This window comes from Poromitra crassiceps, assembly GCF_964638095.1.
Source record: "Poromitra crassiceps genome assembly, chromosome: 17".
Classification (NCBI taxonomy): domain Eukaryota; kingdom Metazoa; phylum Chordata; class Actinopteri; order Beryciformes; family Melamphaidae; genus Poromitra; species Poromitra crassiceps.
The window spans coordinates 10,673,568-10,688,356 of NC_139635.1; the positions used below are offsets into that span (position 1 = coordinate 10,673,568).

The 14,789-nt window shown below is 43.0% G+C and overlaps 1 protein-coding gene across 1 annotated transcript in view; it reads right to left on the reverse strand.

Annotated features, from left to right (window-relative positions):
• Positions 1 to 1,663: 1,663 nt before the first annotated feature.
• The window catches only part of LOC310792198 (stonustoxin subunit beta-like), a gene marked incomplete at its 5' end in the record, with an annotated part of 86,541 nt that continues 73,415 nt past the window's right edge, over positions 1,664 to 14,789 (reverse strand). The window contains one exon of the mRNA XM_083653927.1: positions 1,664 to 4,094. Coding sequence (XP_083510053.1) covers positions 3,550 to 4,094 — 545 coding nt within the window. The 3' untranslated portion in view covers positions 1,664 to 3,549. The remainder of the gene's footprint in view (positions 4,095 to 14,789) is intronic.

Consider the following 14,789-nt stretch of genomic DNA (forward strand, 5'->3'; position numbering starts at 1 on the left):
AGGAAAAAGATCTCTGTGTGCTCAGTTACGATTGGGAACCCTTAGCACTAGAAACTGGTAGGTTTTATGCTATCCCTGAAGAAGATAGACTGTTTACTATGTGAATTACATGAAACTGAACATGTGGTTAATTTCTTGTTCTATTGTAGCCTACTGCTTATGATGAGGCAAGGGACGGACTCGTGGTAAGATGCCCCTCTTCTTGTGGTGAGAGAGGAGGGCATCTGCTCAGCCTAGAATAGAGAATCCCCCCAAATGTACTCTTTAGTCAAATGTCCTCTATTTATTTTGACTTTTTTTTAGTTGGACGACTATGAGAAACTTGAGCTGTGTTTAAAAAAGGAACCTTAATTCCTCTCCGCAAATTGTATTTGTCATGGGAGCAAAGACAGAACCTTTGGTTTAGAAACTGATGTATTGTTCATTATTGCTGTCTTATCTATTGCTGACTTGTGACTTGTGTTATTTTAAATGTAGCACTGTTGTGATGTTTTATTGTTGTATTTGATGTGTCTTGTAAACCCATGGGGGTTGGTGCACCTGGAGTGCATCATGACACTTGAATCAATCAATAAAACCATGTAGTGTATAATGGGACTGAGATCTTGTCATGTTTTAGAATAGCAGCTCTTCTCACACATTGGTGGTTCTGGACAGGTGGGGAAGACACATTTATCTGCAGGCATATTTTCCCCCGCTCTTCTTCTTTGGTTTTTGAAGTTATCCAAACTGCTTATTCTTTGTTTCATGCTCAATAAATCAGTGACACATAGCCTATATTTTTATTTTAAAATCTGTATTTGAATATGGCAACATGATACCTCCTATCTGGATCATTATAGTTTTGTATTTTTCATCATTTGTTATTTTTATTCTGTTCTTACAGTTATCTTTGTTTTCAAGACTAAAACAAAAACTGTCTGTATATTTTAATTTTAGTTTGTTTCATAAGTACACAATATCATTTCAGTTAGTTTTTTTCTAAAGTCTAGTTTTTGTTTTGATTTTGGTTAACTAAAATGTTTTTTTTTTTCAGACCTAGTTTGAGGTTTTAGTTTAAGTTAACTTTAATAACCTTGCTTCCTACAGTATTTATATCATGACTTAACTGACAGAGATCCAAGACAGCCCAAGACCACCAATCACAGTTTCATGAAGCATGACATCATCATAGCAACAGGGTCAACCCCGCCCTTTCTAATAGTTTAAGAGTTCCCCTCGTTCCTTAGTCAAAGTTGCTCTCAGCAGCTTTGTGAATATGTTAGAGGAAACTCTTAGCTAGGAACTTTTAGTGATATATTTAGGAGTCCCCCTAGTGGTAAGATAAAATGCTTTGTCAATACGGGCCCGGGGCATATGGAGGGTAAACACAAGTAAACACAGTTTACTCACCTCTTTGAAATGAGGCTGCCTTTACTCACCTATTTTCAGATCAACTGTATAACTCAATGAGGGGAAACAAGGTGGATAAACTACTGACCTTGGATAGTTTACCCACCTCTGTATTTACCACTACACACCTGTCTCAGAATGTCATATGTCATTTTCACATTTTCTCCAGCAGCTTTGATACACTTCCTGGAATTAATATAGAAGAAATACTTTATTGATTCTTAGAATGAAAAACTTTATTGATCTTTACAAACATTCACTTTGGCTTCACATCACATGCTGCTAAAAGACACTGGTTCAATCTTTATATGCATATAGTCAATTCATCAACACAATCAATTTGTGAAACCAGCATGTCAGCACTGTGGAGGAAAACAATGTGCATTACAATTGTGGTTCACTTTTCTTAACAAAGTTACAAAGTGTCAGGAACAAAATCAACATATTAACAACTATTCCGCCATAGATGTTTTGCTGTCTCCATTGAGGCCCATGCAGTGAAGAGAAACAGCAGAAATATTACAGAAACAATACAAAGTACACACATTCTTTAGGCTATTAAGTAGAAATAGACTCTGGTCAAAGTATAACTACCGAGTTAACTTGTTTACTCAAGTTAAAAAAAAGTAAAAAGTAGGCTACAGCCTCTGAAATGTAGGCTACTCAAAGTATAAAAGCATTTCTGCAAAGCTACCTGAACCTCACATCATATTAATATAATTAAAAGACTATTAGACTTAGATGTAGGCCTATATTAAACTTTACTTTGATTAATAATTTGTGTCTGATATGGTTTGTCCACAAAAAAGTTCAATAGGCGATCATTTCAATCCTTAAAATAACAACTTCTTTGTCTCCCTCATTACATTGCATCATTGATGTGATGTGACATGTTGCAGGTTTAGCCTGTCACCTTAAATACATTATTTTCCACTTTCGCACATAATATAATTCAATTAAACGTCAAGGGCGTTTTATTTTGAAAGTAATAACAGGAAGTGGTGTTGTTCACGTTGTTTAGCTTGACCAACGACCTCCGCCATTTTGGCCCCTAAGGAGACTAGTGAAACCTGTCTGTCTATGGTCAAAACAGCATCCAGTAAAACATCCCGCATACAAAGTGCCGTACAGAGCTTATTTTTCAACTGTACATTCTCCTTCCCGGTCAAAATGCATTGTGCTGCTGCTGCTGCTGCTGCTGCTACTACTGTTGTTGTTTTAAGGGCCAAGATGGCGGCGGCGCTGCTTGGGCGCTAACGCAGTGCAGCGCCTCTAATGCAGAACACACTCTTTCCTTCCACCCTCTTTGGCTTGATACAGAAGAGGAACGCACGCGGATGTTTCTGTCACTAGCGGGGAAGCTGGGAGAGCGCGAGACAAAGTGAGTGAGACAAACTGTTACATGTTTTTGTCTGTTGTGCTTTAAAACTGAAGTCACAAGCCTGCTTTGAAAATATAATGAGTAGAAAGTAGATATTTGTCTTTAAATGTAGGGAGTTAAAGTACAAAGCTGTCAGAAAAATAAATACTTAGTAAAGTACAGACACCTTTTCAGTTTTCAAACAAGGGAATCCTCAAATCCTCCAGCAAGCTGATTTTTTTTTTTTTTTTTTTAACATGCTAGCAGTAACCAATCACGCACAGTCACACACACACACACAGACACACAGTGTCCCTGAATATAAAATCTTCTGCTGACAGTGAATGTTGGTTAAAGTGTATTTACAGTAAGTGAAACACACACGCCCACATTAAGGTGTGTGTGTGTGTGTGTGTGTGTCAGAGACACGCCCACATTAAGGGGTGTGTGTGTGTCAGAGACACGCCCACATTAAGGTGTGTTTGTGTCAGAGACACGCCCACATTAAGGTGTGTGTGTGTCAGAGACACGCCCACATTAAGGTGTGTGTGTGTCAGAGACGCTCACATGTCTTTTTTTTTACTCTAAGTCAAGTCTCAAGTCTCTTATGGACGAGTGTTCTTCTATCATCTGCTGGATGTCATCTGGTCACATGCACGCACACGCACAGGCGCATGCAGTCGCACACACACACGCATGATAAGATGGCTGTCTGTGTGTGTGTGTGTGTGTGTGTGATGCTGTACAGAGTGAAGCATCATGTCAGCAGCTGTGTTTGGTCACAGTGTGTTTCTCTCTCACTCTATCTGACACAGAGACACTGAGTCACCATCAGACCAGAACATAAACCCAGGGTATAGAGGTTCAGTGAATGAAGTTTGGAAAGTGTACAGGTGAGTCAGTGTGTCAGAGGAAACTGTGTAGAAGGACAGAGAGCCAGCAGGCCAGTCGAGAAACACTGCGACTCTGTTAGAGTCAGAGGAGGAGAGAGGTATGTATGCCCCTCTGTTATTGTGCACGGCAGTGTAATGATCATCAGAGCAGATCAGACTCCAGGTCTTTTCATTATATCCAAGCCCACAGTCAAGACCCCCTCCTCTCCTGCTGATTCCTCTGTAAGTCACTCCTATAGAAACCCATCCTTCCCTCTCCATCTCCATCTCCCAGTAACAGCGACCAGTCAAACCATCTCTACACAGCAGCTGAGGGTAGTCGGTGTCAAATCTCTCTGGGTGATCAGGATATGGCTGCAGCTCTCTCACCCTCGTCACCTTTCTGTTGTCTTCAGACAGGAGGAGGTGTCTGTCTGCTGTGTTTGGGTCCAGTGTGAGTTCACAGGCATCTGGTGAGACAACAAGACTCAATACAGCAGCAGCTTCTCATCTAATACACCTGCTGTGTTTATTATTTTATTAATTACTTCACTGTTAATTATTCAACAGTTTAATTTAGGTTAATACTTTATATTCATGTATTGATTTAAATGACAAGACAAGACAACAAACCTCTGATGTGTCTTACATGAGCAATGAGCATGAACATATGATGAAAAGAGACGAATGACAACAGGGATTTAAACACACACACACACACACACACACACACACACACACACACACACACACACACACATATACAGACACACGCAGGCATAGACATAATTAAAAAGATAAATATTTCACAGCACCAACACCTTAAAACACACACATGCTCCGAACACAGTCACACACACACACACACACACACACACACACACACACATGAAGGCACACACACACACACACACACACACGCACACACACACACACACACATGCAGGCATACATGTGCATTAGTGATGCGTGGGTCACCCAGAACCCGCCCGCCCCGCAGCCGGTCTGTGCAGTAGACGTGACTGTAGTCACGTTGTACGCAACAATTGAGAGCGCATGAGGTAATTAAAAGAAATGGGGAAGAATAAGAAGTGTTTCTGTAGCCTGCCTCTACCTGCTACCTCCATTTGAAGACCTTGGATTAATTGAAGAAAGACAGATAATAGCGGAGTAACGAAGCAGAAAGAAATCGACGACATGAAAGCAGCCGCGCAACGCATGTGAGTGTCTGTGTGTGTGTGTGTGTGAGAGAGAGAGAAAGAGAGAGGGGGGAGAGAGACAGAGTTACTTTGCACACCATTGGAGAGCTCTGCTGCGCTCCTTCTGAGTCCGGAGACATATTACATTAAATTGGCCATTGCGGGCTGCTGGGTTGGGCTGGGTTCAGAATTTTCTGATATTTTAACGGGCCGGGCGGGGCGGGCTGGCTCCAATGACGGGTTGGGTTGGGGCGGGCCTTAAAAAACCCTGACCCGCGCATCACTAACATGCATACATAGACACACACACACACAAGCTGCGTACACGCATGACGCGCGTTGTAACAGTCACAAATGCCTAGATCCTCTGTTTTGGGAACATTGTTTGGTTGCAGTAACATATTGGTCCACTGTGTGGCGCTCCTTGTTTTGTATTGACAACAGGGTTGGTTAAGACGACAGGACCTCCGTGGAGGAAGTGCATTAAGGAGGGAGTGCGAGTTGGACAGGCACCCGGAGGCGCACAGCAGAGGAGCTCCACACAGCCCTGGAGACGGCGAGACAGGACACGAGGACAAGTGCCCTGGGGGGGACCGCAGTGTCCGGTCAGATCGGCCATCCTGCATGAGCGATGTTTAACACACGTCTGCCTCCACACAGCCTCACATCACGTCACGTCTCTCTCACCTCGGGAGGTGAGAGAGACGTGACGTGACGTGACATCACCCAGGAACATCTTTACCTTACTCTTCTTCTCCAGTCTGCCTCCATGCAGTCTATATGCAAGACGCCAGAACAGTCTTCTCTTCAGTGACAACTTGGTGTGTGTAAAACTATAGCCTGTTTGTCTGTCTGTCTGTCTGTCTGTCTGTCTGTGTGTCTGTCTGTCTGCCTGTCTGTCTGTCTGTGTGTCTGCCTGTCTGTGTGGCTGTCTGTCTGTCTGTCTGTCTGTGTGTGTGTCTGTGTGTCTGTCTGTCTGTCTGTCTGTCTGTCTGTCTGTGTGTCTGTCTGTATGTCTGCCTGTCTGTCTGTCTGTCTGTCTGCCTGTCTGTCTGTCTGTCTGCCTGCCTGTGTGTCTGTCTGTCTGTCTGCCTGTCTGTCTGCCTGTCTGTCTGTCTGTCTGTGTATCTGTCTGTCTGTATGTCTGCGTGTCTGTCTGCCTGTTTGCGTGTCGGTCTGCCTGTCTGTCTGTCTGTCTGTCTGTCCGCCTGCCTGCCTGTCTGTCTGTCTGCCTGTCTGTCTGTCTGCCTATCTGTCTGTCTGTCTGTCTGCCTGCCTGTCTCCCTGTGTGTATGTCTGTCTGTCTGTCTATCTGTCTGTGTGTCTGTCTGTCTGTGTGTGTGTCTGTCTATCTGTCTGTGTGTCTGCCTGCCTGTCTACCGGTCTGTCTGTCTGTCTGCCTGTCTATCTGTCTGTGTGTCTGTCTGTCTGTGTGTCTGTCTGCCTGCATGTCTGTCTGCCTGTCTGTCTACCGGTCTGTCTGTCTGTCTGTCTGCCTGTCTATCTGTCTGTGTGTCTGTCTGCCTGCCTGCCTGTCTGTGTGTCTGTCTGTCTGTCTGTCTGTCTGCCTGTCTGCCTATCTGTATGTCTGTCTGTGTGTCTGTCTATCTGTCTGTGTGTCTGTCTGCCTGCCTGTCTACCGGTTTGTCTGTTTGTCTGTCTGTCTGCCTGTCTACCGGTCTGTCTGTCTGTCTGTCTGCCTGTCTATCTGTCTGTCTGTCTGTCTGCCTGTCTACCGGTCTGTCTGTCTGCCTGTCTATCTGTCTGTGTGTCTGTCTGCCTGCCTGCCTGTCTACCGGTCTGTCTGTCTGTCTGTCTGTCTGTCTGCCTGTCTATCTGTCTGTGTGTCTGTCTGCCTGCCTGCCTGTCTGCCTATCTGTATGTCTGTCTGTGTGTCTGTCTGTGTGTCTGTCTATCTGTCTGTGTTAGGGCTGTCACTTTTTCCCAAAATAAAATTCGAACGAACTTTAATTGACAAAAATTTGTTCGAACATATCCGAAGTTAATTGGTTAATCTGCCCCCCCCTCCCCCCCCACCTCGCTGCCGGCCTTTGCGGGAAGCAGCGGCCACCGGCTTAAATGAATGCCAACAACATTATTTCCACACTTCATTTTATTTTTTCCGTTAACAGAACATACTTCAATGTATTTATTTTCGTTAATACAACATACTTCAATTTATTCTTTTCGTTATTTTTGTTAATACAACATACTTCAATGTATTCGTTTCGTTATTTTCGTTAATACAACATACTTCAATGTAGCCTATTCGTTTCGTTATTTTCGTTAACACAACATAGCCTACTTCAATGTATTTATTTTCGTTAATACAACGAACATACTTCAATTTATTATTTTCGTTTAATACAACATTTGTAACATTCTTCCAGCAATAACTTTTTTAGCTGCTATGTTTATCTGATGAGTAGGCCTATGTTCTTTCCAACACTTCAAGTAGGCTCTAAAGTATCAATCAATGTGCTATAAAACACACAACACAAAGGGCTTTGTAATAAAATGTAAAAAAGAGTAGGCATTTATAAGCTGCGGCTTCAGCCTACACCTTTTCGGTCTCCTATATGTAAACGCACATTATTACTGTAATGCATTCATGTGAAACTGAAAAATTGACCGAAATAAATTATTTACTTCCTTCCTTACTTACTTTGAAGTAATATAGATATAATTCTTTCCTTATTTTGTTTGACATTTTTTAGCATCACTCCAGCTCCATTTCGTGCTTACCCAAAAGTAGCCGATTTATTTCATATTATTTGTTACAAACACAAGTCTGTCGACATTTTCGGGATCGAGTGCGGCTCTCTTTTTATTTACGATATTACCTGCCGTCGAGAACACCCGCTCAGAGCGGACAGACGTTCCAGGCACGCACAGGTATTTACGTGCCAGCTTTGCGAGTTGCGGGTATATGCACTCTCTATCTCTCCACCAAATAAGTGGGTTTCGGTCTGCATCGAGAGGAGGCTCCTTCTTGAACGATCGCATCTCCTCCTGCACCCCGCGTTCCCCTTGCTCATCGTCCTCCTGCCGGGAGTCACCCTCGCCCGATTTGTACAAGTCCCCAAACAGGCTTCCCATCGCACCCAGGGCATCTTTGTTTCTCCCCCGTGCTGCTTGAGGTGGAGAATCGTCTTCGTCTTCCTCTCCCTCAATTTCGCTCAGCTCTCGTAATATACTATTACCGACTACATTTCTCTTTCCAGGTGAAAGATGGACTAAGCGCGAGAACCGGGGCTCCAGGAAAGACGCTTTATTGAGAAGCATCCACTCGCTGGTCGTCTCTTTGTAGCGTGGTTGCAGATTTTCCGACATCTTGCCTGTGAAAATAATAATGAAATAAATTTAGCTCTATATCACAGCCTTTTTTTTTTTTTTTAGCAAACGATGTTTCTAATCTTGTTCATTTTGAGATAGGCTATCAGTATTTTATTCGTCTTGGAAAATACGCATTGTTGTAATGTAATAAGGCATTGACTTATAAATGTAATAATAATTAAAAATGATAAGAAATAAAAGTTAAATAGCTACTCACTTCTCACTTCTTTGATAGCTGGTTTGTGTGATGGGTCAACAGTCTTCAGCTCAGATAACATCACGTGCTGGAGAGGGAGGACAGCAGATGCGGTGGGATAGGACTCTGTGGAGAGGGCCTTAGTTGCGGTTTTAAAAGGATGCAGTATATCTTTGAGTTGATCAACCACAGTCCACTCAGTTGAGCTGAGTTCCAGATGAGACAACTTCTTTTCAAAAATGATGGCTGCCACTGGTAATTGCTGTTCAGACGCACGACATATCATGTCATAGGTGGTATTCCATCTGGTGACACAGTCATTTATGAGTTTGTTTTTGGGACATTGAAATTGTTCCTGCTTTTCTTCTAGCAGGCATGTGTGTGCTGGAGACCTTCCAAAATGAGCTGCAGTTTGCTTAAGTCTGGAAAGCGCTGTATCAACTGCTCTCACTTCAAGTCCCTTGCGCACGGCCAGGTTTAGCGTGTGGGCCATACAGGGTACATGGATGAACCCCAAGTTGTGTATGGCGTTGATGTAGTTCGCAGCATTGTCTGCGGTAACAGGTTAAACCACTTCATCAGAGATGCCAAAGTGATCCAGTGTGCTGCTGATGCTGTCGGCAACATGGTCTGCATCGTGGCTTCCTTTCAACTCCTTAGTAGAGAGAACACAATTTTCAGCTTCCCACTTGTCTGAAATCCAGTGAGCTGTGACGGTCACATAACTATGTGTGGCCAGCGACGTCCACCCATCTGTAGTAAGAGAGAGTGTTTTTATGTCCTTGAGTATGGTCTTCACATTTTCCCGTGTAGTGTCGTACAGTTTCACTATGCACTTTGTGATTGTGGCACGACACAGGATTTTATACCGAGGCTCAAGTTCCTCCATGAGTCCCCGAAAACCTGCTCCCTCAACAACACTAACTGGCCGCATGTCTTTGCATATGAACTTTGCAATCTTCTCTGTGATCGCCTTTTTACGACCTTCTGCCAACACCCCTGAAGACGAGTAGTAGGCAGTGAGACGGGGTTGCACCGGTTCCACACTTGCAGGTCCATCTCCGCTTGCCGCTTGTAAGAGTAGTTTTACTTTGTTTCGAACTCAAGCTCTCACTAGTGCCTACAACGCTGCGACGCAGCCCTATGGAAGACTGTCATTTTGCTCCAAAATTACTTATCATTAAAACCTGACCACCCACCCGTAAGTGGCGTGGTGCCCCCCTGGGGCTGACACGGATCCACGTGATTACGTCACGTCCTGTCAGCCCAGGGATACTCACTTTCCGTTTCTTCCAGCTGCTGAGAAGACGTGTTTTAGAAAGCTCTGCGGTTAACTCTGAGTTAACTCTCTTACATAGCTTTAGATACTAGGCTCGTTCCGTCTGGTTTGCCCACCTCAAGAGGTTCGCGTGGACGGGATAAAGCAGGCTTCGGGAACCCGATCCTGTACCCTTCACCAGCGCGCGTCGGAACAAGTCATCTAAAAGCTAAGAGTATCTTCCTTAGTTAACTGTTTATTGCTACAGTGGTAGACGGATCTATAAGCGTGTTTTACCACGATGCGGCAGTAATTCTGTCTAACGGTAGAATGTGGTATCATAGTGGGCCACTAGAGGGCAGTAGCGCACAACTACCTACAAGCGGCGAGACCAAGCAGGGCCTCTGCTGGTCTCGCCACACTGGTCTAAGCAGAGGCAGAACGCAGCAGAGAAGACGCCATAAGCTCCGGGAAGTTTTTTACAATTTAAAGTTTTATTTCATCACTAAATTAATTTCTGATGACTTTTGATGCCTACAAGCAGGGTAGTAGGTTTCAATAAGTGCTACTTTACGAACATTTATGGCGAAAAATGGCAAAAAGCTCCAGAGCACAATTGGCTGCAGCTGAGCTTTTTATTTGTGTATTATCCTGCGCTGGTATTGCGCAATACCCTCTATAATAATACAGATATTTATAATAAAACAGATTTATATATGTTTTGTTTTGTTTTGCCAGGGTTTTTTTGTTTTCTCCACAGGGTTAGGGTTGCAACCTGTAATTTTTTATGAAACATTCGCACTGTTCCGCCTTGCTGCTCCGACGCTTTCAGGTGGAGGCGGGTTGTCCGCTAATACGGCGCTGTGACAACGACCATAACCAGAGTAGACCTATATTGTTTGATAAAAATATGTTTTCAGACAATGGGCACGGCGCGCGCGCGCGCACGCACACACACACACACACACACACACACACACACACACACACACACACACACACAAAGGACACAGACTAGAGAGTGTACATTTTTATAATAATAGTAGGCTGCAGACTGCAGCTGTTTGATATGCGGTATTCTCATATTAGCCTATGAAAACGAATCAATCAATCATGTTTTGTCTCTCCCCTTGATGATTAAAGTCCCTGGAAACCAAAATCCACAAACTAACTATTAAATCCACTAACTAACTATTATTAACTCATTAAGTGCCATAGACGACCTAACTCGTCTTACATAATCCAGCGCTTAAGTGCCAAGGACGAGCTAACTCGTCTTACATAAACATTTTTTTTTTTTGACGGTGGGACATCAATCAACCCCTTTTACATCTTCGAGATAACTATTTGGAGCAAGAGCATGTGTGTAATCTATTTTACCGACCACTAAGTGGCGACAGAGACCGAGAGAAGTCACAGCCACGGGACCCAAAAGCCACAAAAGCAGCCGCCTCCCGCGGAAATGGCTTGGCGATTTTACAGTCAGAAGCCCGGACACACACACACAGAACGGACAGAGATCCCTTCCCCCCAGAGCCGCGCAGCAACGCGCGAACACACACACACACACACACACACACACACACACACACACACACACACACACACACCGCGGGAGCAAGCCATTCAAGGAAATGGCGACGCGATTTTACAGTAATCCATTTCAGACTCGTCTTGCCCGACAGGCAGACAGGCAGGCAGGCAGCAGCAACGCGCTTCTGACACGCCCGCTGTTAGAGCCAGGAGGAAGGAGGAGAAGACACACGGAGGGAGGAGTTTGAATGAGAGGGGTGTTTCCTGTTGTTATGGAGGAAATTACTGTTCAAAACTATTGTTTAGAATGTCTGACGGTCTTACTGATGCCAAAAATGAATGGTTAAAGTGACTGTTTCACAAAAAGCCATTTATCTCTGAATAAATTTCCAGACGCTGAAACCATGCTGTACTCAACGGCTAATATCTACATAACTACTAACTCTGCAAACTAACTCTTTTAGACAGAGAAAGCACACATTCTATTAGTTATTTTTAGATGATTGGTGTTCATGAATTCTTAACAGAAAAGAATCCTCGGCTCTTCTAAAATGAGCCAGAATCGTCAAAAACACCCCTGGCACAACTTACCTACAGGAATGAAAACATGGCTGGCATTCAATGTGTTAAATTAACTATTAAATTTAGTGTCTTATGTGCGTAATTGTGTGCCTCTGAAAAGAGAGAGAATTACTTTCAACCCTAACCCCAAAAATCGACACTTTTCTACAAGGTCTGGATTTCCATTTCCTCATTGAAGATAGCGGAGCGCGCGGTGCTAAAATGCAGGAGCTTTAGCACGTCATAAGATTTAATCGAATCACACACACGCATGCACGCACGCACGCGCGCACGCACACACGCACACACGCACACACACACACACACACACACACGCAGGGGCGCCGTATAGGGGGGGAAACCTAGGACGATTCTAGGGGCCCTTGAAGCTGACAGGGGCCCTAAAAAAAAAAAAAGAAAAAAAAAGTTTTTTTTTTGCAATTCCATCGCGGGCCACACAGGGGGCGCCCGCGGGCCGCCAGTTGAGTATCTCTGGTCTAGTCTGTCCGGCGCCATCTGAACATTTATTCAACTTTTCTTAACTACTGGAAATTACCCTGTTAGACCTTAGTGAAATATGCTTACTTCACAGAGTGTTTACATTTCCCTCCTGTCTAGCGAACATTTAATCAATGCAAACAATTGTTTGCAAGCCGTTCCTAACTGATGAAGGAGGTGAGACACACACAGCAGCATTGTGTTGAATGACATGGTAGTTGGCACAATTGCAGTGGGTCTGTGGAGATTTATTTGTAATACTAATAATAATAATAATAATAGTAATAAAAAAATAAGAAGGATCAACACAATTTATTTGTCCACATAATGACCATTATATGAAAGGAAAAGCAGCCCACAAATGACAGCCAATGAGAAAAGGAGAACATAATGATATTAAGACTGAATAATGATATCACAACAGTCTCATGCTAAACACTCTCCTGTTGGACTCCACATGTGTATCAATATTCTTTCTAGTCATTAGTTGATAGTGTTTCTTTGTTCCCTCTGGTGTATTCAGAGCAGAGTATGATGATTCAACAGGGATGAGAGTGAGAAAAGGAGCAAATATTGATGGTTAAGACTGAATAATGACAACACTACAGTGTTATCCTAATATAATTTAAAATGCGATATTATCCTCTAAATCAGCTTCAAACAGCCCAAATTTTTCGGCCGGCGCCCTTCGGACGCCGGCATCAGTGGGGCCCATACTATGTCCTGTCATGGGGCCCAAAATCCCTGGCGGCGCCCCTGCACACACGCACAGTAGTGCTGTGAGCGGCGAGTGTGTTCGCCGAGCAACATTCCTTTATTTCCATTTCAATAGGTTGGCTACATGAGACAATAGACTAATAGACTTGTGAAACATTCCACCCCCATCTCAAGTGTCTCTTAAAATGCGCATCAGCCCGAAGAATGACAGCAGCCCTCATCCCAGCTCTGCAGGCCCAGTCTGAGGCCCGTGAGGGGCATGGTAAGCTAATAGTTCAGCCTGTAATATTTAATTATTTTAGCTTGTAATTAACTCTTTCAGCGTAATACTTCAACCTGTAATACATAAATAAATTATAAATATATAAATTGTACAAATACGATAGCCTATATATAATAAATTTATTAATAAATATGATATAATAAAAAATAAATTATATATATATATATATATATATATATATATATATATATATATATATATATATATATATATATATAATACATATTTATTTATGTATTACAGGTCAAGGTTTAAAGGTTAAAAAGCCTTTATTGCCATATCAGAGTTGAAAATAACACTGCCCGCTCGCAGGGCCATCAGGCCTTCATCCCTGCAGCGTGTTATTTTAAATTCCGATATGCCCTAGAAAAATAAATAAATATTATATATATAGGCTATATATATATATATATATATAATACATATTAATTTATGTATTACAGGTTTAAAGGTTAAAAAGCCTTTATTTCCATATCAGTTAAAAATAACACTGCCAGTGCCCGCCGACCGGTTTCAGCCTCGCAGGCCGTGTTATTTTTAATTCCGATATGCCCTAGAAAATAATTATTATTAATAATTATTATTTTTAACCTTTAAACCTTGACTGTATGAGTTGAGTGCCTGAATAAAGTTGCTTATTCATAGATACTGATTATTATTGGGTTAATTTGTGTAGCATCGGTGGAGGCGACTCCGGCCACATCACGCGCCCCCGCGGAGGAAGAGACTCTGGAAGCGGTTGAGACAGAGGCGGTTGGGGAAGACACCCCAGACCTGATCGAACCAGATGAAGTTGAGCGTGTGTGTGGAGGGGGGGTGGGGGGAAAGAAGATAGTTCATGTTTATAGCTATAGCCTAAAATTAAGCGTTCAGAGAATAGTTTGTTTGTGTGAACGTGATATGTGCGGGTGTATGTTAAAACAGGTAGCCTATTTGTTAATAATAAATTAACGTTTGGATCTCTGTGAGAGATACTTAATGTTTAAAACACCTATTCTTTAAGAAATGCACCGTTAAGATGTGAAGAATGTAGCCTTAGCCTACTGTGCATTAGAGAAGTAAAGAGTTCCTCATGGTTACATGACAATGTTTTGCTGCTGTGTGCTGCATTGTGCATGCTCTGCTGTTTGTTCGCCAATAAAGAACACGTTTGGAACAGTTTGTCTGTTTATTTAACCGTAGATCTTCTCAGGGGGAGTACAGAAGCATTTCTGCACCTTGGAGAGCGCAGCAGCGCTTTGCCCCGAGTCCAGAGACATATTGCAATAAATTGTCATTTTGCGGGTTTCTGGGTTGGGGCGGGCTCGGCATTAAAGCCGATTTTACGGGTTGGGTTGGTGCGGGCTTTAAAAAAACCTGACCCGCGCATCACTTGTAGCTATTCCCCCGACCAACTATGCAGACTGCAGCTGTTTGATATGCGGCGTTGTCTTTCAGAACCGCCCCTAATTAGGCTACTTGATGGTGTGTCTGTGATGCATAAAGTCGATCATGCAAGTCAATGCTATTTATTTATTTGTTGATTTATTTGTTGATTTATTTATTTATCTATTTATCTATTTATCTATTTATTTATTTATTGGC